The 12,596-nt window shown below is 42.1% G+C and overlaps 1 protein-coding gene across 1 annotated transcript in view; it reads left to right on the top strand.

The window, feature by feature from the left end:
• The window catches only part of LOC121543511 (receptor-type tyrosine-protein phosphatase U-like), a 433,678-nt gene that overhangs the window by 299,757 nt on the left and 121,325 nt on the right, over nt 1-12,596 (top strand). Inside the window, exon 13 of the mRNA XM_041853422.1 lies at nt 9,258-9,294. Coding sequence (XP_041709356.1) covers nt 9,258-9,294 — 37 coding nt within the window. The remainder of the gene's footprint in view (nt 1-9,257; nt 9,295-12,596) is intronic.

Here is a 12,596-nt window from a genome sequence, read left to right as displayed (position 1 = left end):
CAGTGGTATACATTTTCTGTTTTAATATTCAGGGAGCGCAGCAAGGCTTTTCTTTGCAAATCTAAATCTGGGCCAGCATTCGGAGCAACCTTTTGTGGATCATCAGTAAGGTAATGGATTCCTACAGGACTTTGCATCGTTGCTCTTTTCAATACCTCTGGATAGCATGGTATGGTAGGTTACCTTTGTTATTTTAGAGTCTTATAGGTGGAAGTCTGATAAATGGGTGTATTCTAGTCTAGCAAAACAACTCACCCCCCTTTTCCTCCAGCGGTGGTGGTGGTGGCTTTTTCCGGCCCAGTGGAGAAATGCTAGGGGCAGTGCAGCGTGAGCAGTTCATACAACTGGGTTAATAAGCGGCAAGATTAGACAGTGAAGGGTCTGACTTTACCGGCAGATGGGATTAGGGCTTTGTTTTGGCTGGCAGCGAGCCAGACTCCAGCGCTATGAGCGGGCGGGACAATGGAGGCACAGTAACCGATCACAAGGCCCAGCCCTAAGTCCCCAGGGGGCTCTGCCAGCCAAGGCCACGCGGGCACCAAGGGTATACAGTAGTTACACAGTCAGTCAGGCGGTCACCATACCAGTTCCAGGGCTCTCCCCATGGGCACAGAGAATCCACACTCCCTTCATGCCAGATCACTTTCTTGGGCTTATATACCCCTCATACAGAGGAGAGTTAATGTACACTCTTAGAAGTAAAGGAGCCTGGAAGAAGCTTTTGGGTTCTAAAAATTGTCACACAGGGGGAACCTTTCACATGGGAACATATTCTAATATTCTAATATAATATTAACATTGCTGATTACATATACAGTTGAAGTCAGAAGTTTACATACACTTAGGTTGGAGTCATTCAAACTTGTTTTTCAACAACTCCACAAATTTCTTGTTAACAAACTATAGTTTTGGCTAGTCGGTTAGGACATCTACTTTGTGCATGACACAAGTAATTTTTCCAACAATTGTTTACAGACGGATTATTTAACTTATAATTCACTGTATCACAATTCCAGTGGGTCAGAAGTTTACATACACTAAGTTGACTGTGCCTTTAAATAGCTTGGAAAATTCCAGAAAATGATGTCATGGCTTTAGAAGCTTTTGATAGGCTAATTGACATCATTTGAGTCAATTGGAGGTGTACCTGTGGATGTATTTCAAGGCCTATCTTCAAACTCAGTGCCTCTTTGCTTGACATCATGGGGAAATCAAAAGAAATCAGCCAAGACCTCAAAAAAAATTGTAGACATCCACAAGTCTGATTCATCCTTGAGAGCAATTTCCAAACGCCTGAAGGTACCACGTTCATCTGTACAAACAATAGTACGCAAGTATAAACACCATGGGACCACGCATACCGCTCAGGAAGGAGACGCGTTCTGTCTCCTAGAGATGGACCTTGTGAAGATGCTGGAGGAAACAGGTACAAAAGTATCTATATCCACAGTAAAACGAGTCCTATATCGACATAACCTGAAAGGCCACTCAGCAAGGAAGAAGCCACTGCTCCAAAACCGCCATAAAAAAGCCAGACTACGGTTTGCAACTGCACATGGGGACAAAGATCGTATTTTTTTGAGAAATGTAGTCTGGTCTGATGAAACAAAAATAGAACTGTTAGGCCATAATGACCATCGTTATGTTTGGAGGAAAAAGGGGGACGCTTGCAAGCCGAAAAACACCATCCCAACCGTGAAGAACGGGGGTGGCAGCATCATGCTGTGGGGGTGCTTTGCTGCAGGAGGGACTGGTGCACTTCATAAAATAAATGGCATCATGAGGAAGGAAATTATGTGGATATATTGAAGCAACATCTCAAGAAATCAGTCAGGAAGTTAAAGCTTGGTTGCAAATGGGTCTTCCATATGGACAATGACCCCAAGCATACTTCCAAAGTTGTGGCAAAATGGCTTAAGGACTACAAAGTCAAGGTATTGGAGTGGCCATCACAAAGCCCTGACCTCAATCCTATATAAAATGTGTGGGCAGAACTGAAAAAGCGTGTGCGAGGAAGGAGGCCTACAAACCTGACTCAGTTACACCAGCTCTGTCAGGAGGAATGGGCCAATTATTATTATTGTGGGAAGCTTGTGGAAGGCTACCCAAAACGTTTGACCCAAGTTAAACAATTTAAAGGCAATGCTACCAAATACTAATTGAGTGTATGTAAACTTCTGACCCACTGGGAATGTGATGAAAGAAATAAAAGCTGAAATAAATCATTCACTCTACTATTATTCTGACATTTCACATTCTTAAAATAAAGTGGTGATCCTAACTGACCTAAGACAGGGAATTTTTAGTAGGATGAAATGTCAGGAATTGTGAAAAACTGAGTTTAAATGTATTTGGCTAAGGTGTATGTAAACTTCCGACTTCAACTGTAGAGCCATGACAGTCATCTGATGCAATTACCACTTTATATAGTAATAAAGTGATAACTATTCCAACATTGGGATTTGCATAGGCTCTTGAGGAACTCATACATGTCTGTAATCCTCATTGAAACTACAAAACTGTCAGTGTTCAACCTTAAGAAGTGATGACAATACAACAGAACAGATTAACAGGAATTACATGTACTCTCACGGGTGGCCAAAAATATATATCTGAAAGCCACGCCCTTACTAAGCCTCGCCCCCAGTATTCTCATCTGACCTGCTGGGTCATATCTTAATAACCCAGCATCAATAACTCAGCATCAACAGCCCAACCTGGCTCTTTTTAAAGAAAACAACCCAACTAAGTGACCCAATTCCTGCAGCATTTTTAAGAGTGTAGGCTAGGTTGAAGATAGCTAATGATTTAAGCCAACACCTAATAATTATCATCAAAAACAAACATTACCATCACAATAAACTTTGTGGAATTAAAACAGGAGGCTACGGTCATATAGTATAATTGGCTTGACGGCCAATGTTGTATTATTAATAATAATATATCCAAAGCTACTTACAGCCATGCGTGAATACATTTTACCTATGGGTGGTCTGTCACGTGTGTCAGTGTAATACGGTGGATCGAAGTCAAGCGCAGGACACAGAACTCTATGAAACGTACTTTACTGAATAAGTAAAGAAAATAATATAAAATACCTCCACACAGGGAGGAACAAACCCGCTCACCTACGACACACGAAACGAAAAACAAACACGCACAAAACACACTGGGAGCCACCGGGTTAAATAGGGAAGGAATAATTACATGATGGGAAACAGGTGTGTGACAATCGGACAACAACAGGTAGAACATAGAAACATAGAACATAGATCGGCAGCAGCTAGTATTCCGGTGACGACGAACGCCGAAGCCTGCCCGAGCAAGGAGGAGGGGCAGCCTCGGCTAAATCCGTGACATGTTCCCGGGAATCAAACCCACTATCCTGGCGTTGCAAGCGCCAAACCTGGGGAACAACAGTATGTTAAGGAGGGGGAGGAAAGGGGAAAATAAAAAGGGGAAGGGGAATTGTGGACATGTAGGTCCCAAGTTCCAATCCCGCCTAAATAAAATATCTTAACAACCACTATAGTCTCCAAAAGTTGTAAATTGTCAATAACAATGGCTATCCTTTAGTTAAATTGGCAACTATTAGCATGCAACAATATAATGATTTACAGTACGATTGATTAGCTATTACTCTCGGATCTTACTTTGTTATTTGAAAAGTTAAATTCGCCCCCACATTTTCTATCAGGATTACTGTTGGTCGCGCTAGCTCCAGCCAACCAGCTTGCTTTTTTCTTTCACGTCATCCATAATTCAAAGATGGAGGGGTGAGACGCTATTATGTGTCCTTCTTCCAAAGAAGGAGAAGCTGTACATGATTGGCTTATGAAACATGGACAACTGGATGTTTGACAGCCTTACGTGAGTTAAGTGGCACCATGCTCTACCAACTGAGCTACAGAGGACCATATTCAACATTGCTATTAAAACAGTACTCATGTAGGAATGGGTCATTGTTTAGAAGTTGCTAGCAATCCCATAAAGCCATTGCCAAAATCCACATATTTTCATCTTCTTCAGAGTCTAGCAGCAAAACAAATCCAACGGCAAAATACATTCAAAGTGCTCTGTACTAGAGGTCTTCACGGATCCACCTGTACCCGAATACTGGAGACCCGATCCGGGACCCAAGTGGGTTGGGATCCAGAATTCCAAATAATGTCACGGGCCTGGGTCGGATCTTATATGATTGTCACGGTTCTCGGTATGTGTAATTTTAACTGACTTGTACAGAAGGGCCCGTACAGATCTGAATGCGACTGCTGGAGTAGAGAGAGAGAAAGTTTATAATTTATGCTGCTGCTCTTGCTTTTCACGAGAGTGGAGCATGGCACATGTAGCTTCTTGTTGTTGTTGGCCAATCATAAGTCATCAAAGCGGAAATAGGCTACAGTGATATAGCCTCCGTGTGTGGCAAAAGTGGAAACAAAGCTTGTGATACACTGTATAATGTAAAGCCAGAAGCAGTCTATGGCAGGGCCACTCTTGTGATATAGGCCGGATAGCTGGGTTGATTTGATGACTATTCAGATTCCCCTAGCTTGCTATGCTAATGGCAATGTCATGGTGTACCTGATGTGTTTGAGAATGTATGGTCTTTCTATCAGGAACAGTAACCTCATAGTGATTTGGTTGACATTTATTTGAAGGTTATCACTTTACTACAGCAGCACTCTGGTGATCTGAGAGAGTTTTAAATTAGCAGGGAGAGCTGTTAGAATGTTCTGGACTTGTATGTCAGGCCGAGGTTATTATCTGGGTGGTTTTTGGCTTGCCTCGCCCCTTGGCCCAGGTCTACAATGTGACTAACCTTCAGGAAGTCTTTTAATGGAATGCCCCCTTGCATGTTCTCAACTCCACTGCCTGACTAGAAATGCGTTTGACAGTTGAACCATTGTAAAGCTCTCTACAGATGGTGTTTCTCACCGGGCATAAGTATATTTTTGGATTTAAATCTTCGATTGAGCACCCTGCTTCACTGCATTTCTGATGATCTGGTACTTTTTTGAGTAGAGTTCAGTGTTCTTGGCGGTCTAAGGCACTACAGTGCTTGAGGCTACAGATCCGGGTTCGGTCCCGGGCTGTGTCGCAGCCGGCCGCGACCGGGAGACCCATAAAGCGACGCACAATTGGCCCAGCGTCATCCGGGTTAGGGGAGGGTTTGGCCGGCCGGGATGTCCTTGTCCATTCGCGCTCTAGCGACTCCTGTGGCAGGCCGGGCGCATGCACGCTGACACGGTCGCCAGTTGTACAGTGTTTCCTCCGACACATTGGTGCGGCTGGCTTCCAGGTTAAGCGAACAGTGTGTCAAAAAGCAGTGCGGCTTGGCAGGGCCGTGTTTCGGAGGACGCATGGCTCTCGACCTTCGCCTCTCCCGAGTCCGTACGGGAGTTGCAGCGATTGGACAAGACTGTAACTACCAATTGGATATCACAAAATTGGGGAGAAAAAACGGTAAAAAGTAAAAATAAATGTTTTTAAAGACTTCAGTATTCTTGATTAGGTCTTATACAGTATACTGTGCTTATATTCCTAATTTTTCCTTAATTTTCAGTGTATGGTTAATTACGTCTCAGCATCACAAACTTTTTATTTTGGTCTGAATAGGCTTTGTTAAGGGCCAACATTACGGCTATAAGTGGCCCTCATAAACATTGGCAGAGACATTTAAAAAGTGAAAGAGACAAACAATATTTGGCATTTACTCATGCTTATGAGCTAGATGTTTGCTGTCAAGCCTCTGTGTAATTGCTTTGATTGATACATCTAAAGAGGCACTTGAAAGATGGTGCATTCTGATTTTCTCTTTGAAGACCACAGCATGGGCAGCATTTCAATCACAACACCCACTGCGTCTCCTAATGGCACACTCACACAGGCTAACCTGCGTGTACTGTAGTAACGATGGCTGCCAACCCCTCTGGCATGACTGGCACAGTATGTGCGGGCGGTAGGGCATCAGTGTCCCCTATGTGGGCTTTCTGTTTCTGCTTTCAAGCTCACCAATTAACTCCACTCTCCTGCCTTCCACACACAGACCGACGACGTGCCAGTATAATGGTTTGAGCTGCAATTTATCACCTCTACTTTCTGCGTTACACATTTTTCTGTCAAGTGTAGTTAACCAAGTGTGCTCAGTCTTATTCCCCATCATCCGGAATGGTTATAAAAGTCTTCATAATTTATTTGCTTGGAGTTTGCTGACAGATCTGGTTTTGGAACGCTAGGCTGGGCATGGTCGCAGTGACTGTACAATCAGGGCTCCGTCACTGTCCCGCCACTATCACACAAGCCAAAGTATGTACAGTGGGGAAAAAAAGTATTTAGTCAGCCACCAATTGTGCAAGTTCTCCCACTTAAAAAGATGAGAGAGGCCTGTAATTTTATCATAGGTACACGTCAACTATGACAGACAAATTGAGAATTTTTTTTCCAGAAAATCACAATGTAGGATTTTTAATGAATTTATTTGCAAATTATGGTGGAAAATAAGTATTTGGTCACCTACAAACAAGCAAGATTTCTGGCTCTCACAGACCTGTAACTTCTTCTTTAAGAGGCTCCTCTGTCCTCCACTCGTTACCTGTATTAATGGCACCTGTTTGAACTTGTTATCAGTATAAAAGACACCTGTCCACAACCTCAAACAGTCACACTCCAAACTCCACTATGGCCAAGACCAAAGAGCTGTCAAAGGATACCAGAAACAAAATTGTAGACCTGCACCAGGCTGGGAAGACTGAATCTGCAATAGGTAAGCAGCTTGGTTTGAAGAAATCAACTGTGGGAGCAATTATTAGGAAATGGAAGACATACAAGACCACTGATAATCTCCCTCGATCTGGGGCTCCACGCAAGATCTCACCCCGTGGGGTCAAAATGATCACAAGAACGGTGAGCAAAAATCCCAGAACCACACGGGGGGACCTAGTGAATGACCTGCAGAGAGCTGGGACCAAAGTAACAAAGCCTACCATCAGTAACACATTACGCCGCCAGGGACTCAAATCCTGCAGTGCCAGACGTGTCCCCCTGCTTAAGCCAGTACATGTCCAGGCCCGTCTGAAGTTTGCTAGAGTGCATTTGGATGATCCAGAAGAGGATTGGGAGAATGTCATATGGTCAGATGAAACCAAAATATAACTTTTTGGTAAAAACTCAACTTGTCGTGTTTGGAGGACAAAGAATGCTGAGTTGCATCCAAAGAACACCATACCTACTGTGAAGCATGGGGGTGGAAACATCATGCTTTGGGGCTATTTTTCTGCAAAGGGACCAGGACGACTGATCCGTGTAAAGGAAAGAATGAATGGGGCCATGTATCGTGAGATTTTGAGTGAAAACCTCCTTCCATCAGCAAGGGCATTGAAGATGAAACGTGGCTGGGTCTTTCAGCATGACAATGATCCCAAACACTCCGCCCGGGCAAAGAAGGAGTAGCTTCGTAAGAAGCATTTCAAGGTCCTGGAGTGGCCTAGCCAGTCTCCAGATCTCAACCCCATAGAAAATCTTTGGAGGGAGTTGAAAGTCCGTGTTGCCCAGCGACAGCCCCAAAACATCACTACTCTAGAGGAGATATGCATGGAGGAATGGGCCAAAATACCAGCAACAGTGTGTGAAAACCTTGTGAAGACTTACAGAAAACGTTTGACCTGTGTCATTGCCAACAAAGGATATATAACAAAGTATTGAGAAACTTTTGTTATTGACCAAATACTTATTTTCCACCATAATTTGCAAATAAATTCATTAAAAATCCTACAATGTGATTTTCTGGATATTTTTTTCTCATTTTGTCTGTCATAGTTGACGTGTACCTATGGTGAAAATTACAGGCCTCTCTCATCTTTTTAAGTGGGAGAACTTGCACAATTGGTGGCTGACTAAATACTTTTTTTCCCCACTGTATATGCTGGAACACGTTTGATTGGAGAACCATCTGATGAGTGAACATGTAGTTCATCTGAAACATTCTTACAAGAGTTTAAAAACAGCATGTATTTAGTTTTGCCCGTATTAAGCAGAAGTGTTAAATCAGCATGGGATTCCTACATAGATTCCTGCAAATGATTGCCTTGATGCAGTGAGGAATTACCCCTGTATTTTTATGGGCTGGTTTCTGTTTGTCTTGATAGTCTTTGTATTTTAATGTCCAAAGCATCCTGCAATTAAGTTTTCATAGCGTTTACTGGAGCTAAAAAAGAGAGCTGAATGTGTGTGAATGTTTTAGTCAGTTTGTTTGTGGATCGTTTCTGTGTGTGTCATCATTATGCCTAATAATAATAAATAATATGCCATTTAGCAGACGCTTTTATCCAAAGCGACTTACAGTCATGCGTGCATACATTTTTGTGTATGGGTGGTCCCGGGGATCGAACCCACTACCTTGGCGTTACAAGCGCCGTGCTCTACCAGCTGAGCTACAGAGGACCATGCCTCCCTATGTGTCTGTGTTTTTTAGGCAAAAAAATAACAGCACCATAGGTTTAAGAGTGGGTTAAGGAGGAAATCAGCTTGAAATGGATTTTCAATTAAAATGGCAATTTAGCCGCAGTTTGAGAGGAGGGCTCTTGCTCCATTCCGGATGGGCTGATTTGCATAATTGTCCCATATGGCCTGAATTAGCATCTGTAAATCTTAATTTGATAATGCATCTCCTCGTCGAGGTGGCAAAACGGAATTGGATTACGGTCTTGGATCTCATTAGTGTTGTTTGACAAAGGTCCTTTTCATAACACCAAGATGTCATCAGCTGAAATTTGAAGGAAATAAATTCCTTTTTATAGCGGCATATTGGTCCAGCGCCATCTTCTCAATTCGGTTAATTTCCCTTTCAGCAAATCCTCCTTTCTCTCTTTAAACACTTCACCTCAGCTTTTGGCTTACATATTGTTTGACATTCACTGGTGTTATATCTTTATAAGTGACTATCATTTTAGCTGATTGAATGCCTCCTCAGTATTCCACTCATGGGCCACTATTTTGAGTGTCATTCAATCCAATATGCTGGTCCCTAAAGATGTAAGAAAATCCTACAGTGAATGTTTGTCTTATTTTCATCTGTTGAAGATAATTTGCTTTGTGATTTTATTGTAAAAATAGCATTTTCATTATGGTTCAGCCAAAATTATATATTCTTTCTTATATTTTCTTTCATGCTAGGTGCATCGTTACTGCCTGCATTCTACAGGATGCAAAGCATTGGCAATGTTCCCACCTCTGATCTCTGTATTCTCAATTTTTTTCAGGAAACCAGAATAAACTGCATCCGAATAGCCCGCAAAGGTAATTCAACATGAATATTTTCATTGAACAATACGGTGACCTTCCATGGATCTCCCTGAGTCTCTGAAGTCCTGTAGGCTTTACTATAGCATGTTGACCTTACACTCTAAATGCAACTCCAAAGATGAAAAGATGTGTTGGGTTCAGGTCCGAACCCTAGTTTTTGTGCTGGTATTCCAGACATGTACAGTAGATGGAGTTTAGCATGCAGGACAAGCAGCGGGATTTCTCTGAAGATCCATGTTGTTTAGTGATGTGCCAGACTCCTGTGAGCTTTCCTCTCCTTGCCTTCAGAGAAAAGGACAGCAAGCAGGGAAAGATTCGAGGTCAGGCTTTCATCATGTTTGTTTGGGGGGACACAGCAATATCAAAGGCAGTTCCACTATTCCTGTCAGACAGCTACACTACGCAGAGGGGGAGGGAAACATCTGAGGGCTTTTGACCCCTGTCTGCTCAAGAAGGGCCCTTCACATCAAAAATACATATGGAACTACTTGAGCCCATCAATATGAGCAATGTTTCTCCCCTCTTCCTCCCTCCCACTCTCTCCCACCCTGCCACAGGTACTCAAAGGGACATGAAAAGGGCATAGAAATTGACTCTGAGTACTGATGGCACGACAGGCTCTCCCCCTCTGCTGGTGTGCGATGTCGGATCGTAGTGACTAAAAGTAATGTATTTATAGTTATCATAGTGCTGCAACAGTAAGCTAGTCTTGCTAGTAAATTGACTTGGCGAGGTGTACTTTTTGGTGAAGGCCTCTTTTTGTGACTGAATAAAGAAGAGACCAGGCGCTCTTGAAGCATGAAGCCAAAAGGCAAGGCCAGCCATTTTAGCTCTGCGTCTCATTCCATCTGCTCCTCACAGACACCCAGTTGGGCTTTGATTAATTACGCCTCGACACATTGATGAACTTTACACAGTACGTGCCTCTTTTCTCTGGCACATACTGAAGGGGAAGGCAACGCGAGAGAGAGAGGGAAATAAAGTAAACATAAAGGGCCTTGATGAGAACCCTATGAAAATGTATTTGAACATTCAGCCACATTGTATTTTAACCCCCCAAATAGCTTTAAAATGGGTTATAATCAACATTAGATACTTTAATCAGCTTTTTAACATCCTGCTTGAAAAACAGGAAATAATATGATGTTCGACAGGGTTAAGTAAGAAGGCCAACTTTAGAAACCACAACTGATGTAACTAAACTGACCAATAGGATACCCCAGATTATTTTACATTTCAAGGTACGACACATCAGTACCAGTGGTTAGTCATTTTTTATATATGTGATCCCTCTAACGTTAAACATGGTTGCTGCTGTATCACCTGATTTTACTGGTTGTGAAGCATTACTTTTAAACAGCCTAACACCAGCAAAGTGGAGGCAAATTATTTGGGTTTAGATAACAAAGCTGGAGATTACATATCAACTTCCAGGTGACAGTTTGATTAACAATCTCTTGGCAGCCCCCAACACAACAATAGACTTCCATTTCTCCTCTAAGTGCCAATTTCCATTCTCAGCCAGCCGGCAGGTGTATGGATTAATGTGGAAAAAATATAATGTTTGGCTTAATAGAAATTCTCAGACTAAATGTGTCATGACGGTCGTATCTGTCCAGGGTGTCAGATATGTTATTAGCATGAAAAATATAGGCCTACTCCTGTATTCCACATGATGAATTGAAGTTATATATGACTTCTCCATCTCTCTGTGTTGGTAGGAACAAAGTATTTAATACATTTTCTGCCAACTACAGTGCCTTCAGAAAGTATTCACACCCCTTGACTTTTCCCACATTTTGTTGTGTTACAGCCTGAATTTAAAATGGATTAAATAGAGATTGTTTTGTCACAGGCCTACACAAAATACCCCATAATGTCAAAGTGGAATTATGTTTTTCTTCATTTTTTCAATTAATATGAAATGAAAAGCGGAAAATGTCTTGAGTCAATAAGTATGCAACCCCTTTCTTATGGCAAGCGTATATACAGTTCCTTCGGAAAGTATTCAGACCCCTTGACTTTTTCCACATTTGGTACGTTACAGCCTTATTCTAAAAGCAATCTACACACAATATCCTGTAATGACAAAGCGAAAACAGCTTTTTATAGCGAAAGCAAATGTATTAACAATTTAAAACAGAAATACCTTATTTACGTAAGTATTCCGACCCTTTGTTATGAGACTCAAAATTGAGCTCAGGTGCATCCTTGAGATGTTTCTACAACTTGATTGGAGTCCACCTGTGGAAAATTCAATTGATTGGACATGATTTGGAAAGGCACACACTTGTCTATATAAGGTCCCACAGTTGACAGTGCATGTCAGAGCAAAAACCAAGCCATGAGGTCGAAGGAATAAAAAAGAAATCACATTTTATTTGTCACATGCAGATGTTATTGCGGGTGTAGCGAAATGCTTGTGCTTCTAGCTCTGACAGTGCAGTAATATCTAACAAGTAATATCTAACAATTTCACAACATATACCCAATACACACAAATATAGTAAGGAATGGAATTTAAGAATATATACATGGACAAGCAATGACAGAGCGGCATGGACTAAGATACAGTAGAATATTATAGAATACAGTATATACAGTGGGGAGAACAAGTATTTGATACACTGCCGATTTTGCAGGTTTTCCTACTTACAAAGCATGTAGAGGTCTGTAATTTGTATCATAGGTACACTTCAACTGTGAGAGACGGAATCTAAAACAAAAATCCAGAAAATCACATTGTATGATTTTTAAGTAATTCATTTGTATTTTATTGCATGACATAAGTATGTGATACATCAGAAAAGCAGAAATTAATATTTGGTACAGAAACCTTTGTTTGCAATTACAGAGAGCATATGTTTCCTGTAGGTCTTGACCAGGTTTGCACACACTGCATCAGGGATTTTGGCCCACTCCTCCATACAGACCTTCTCCAGATCCTTCAGGTTTCGGGGCTGTCGCTGGGCAATACGGACTTTCAGCTCCCTCCAAAGATTTTCTATTGGGTTCAGGACCTTGAGATGCTTCTTACGGAGCCACTCCTTAGTTGCCCTGGCTGTGTGTTTCGAGTCGTTGTCATGCTGGAAGACCCAGCCACGACCCATCTTCAATGCTCTTACCTCAATACAGTGCAGTCGTCCTGTCCCCTTTGCAGAAAAGCATCCCCAAAGAATGATGTTTCCACCTCCATGCTTCACGGTTGGGATGGTGTTCTTGGGGTTGTACTCATCCTTCTTCTTCCTCCAAACACGGCGAGTGGAGTTTAGACCAAAAAGCTTTATTTTTGTCTC

This window comes from Coregonus clupeaformis, chromosome 28 (assembly GCF_020615455.1).
Source record: "Coregonus clupeaformis isolate EN_2021a chromosome 28, ASM2061545v1, whole genome shotgun sequence".
Lineage (NCBI taxonomy): Eukaryota > Metazoa > Chordata > Actinopteri > Salmoniformes > Salmonidae > Coregonus > Coregonus clupeaformis.
Note: the sequence above shows the minus strand (reverse complement) of the source record. Positions and strands in the feature narration are given on the sequence as shown.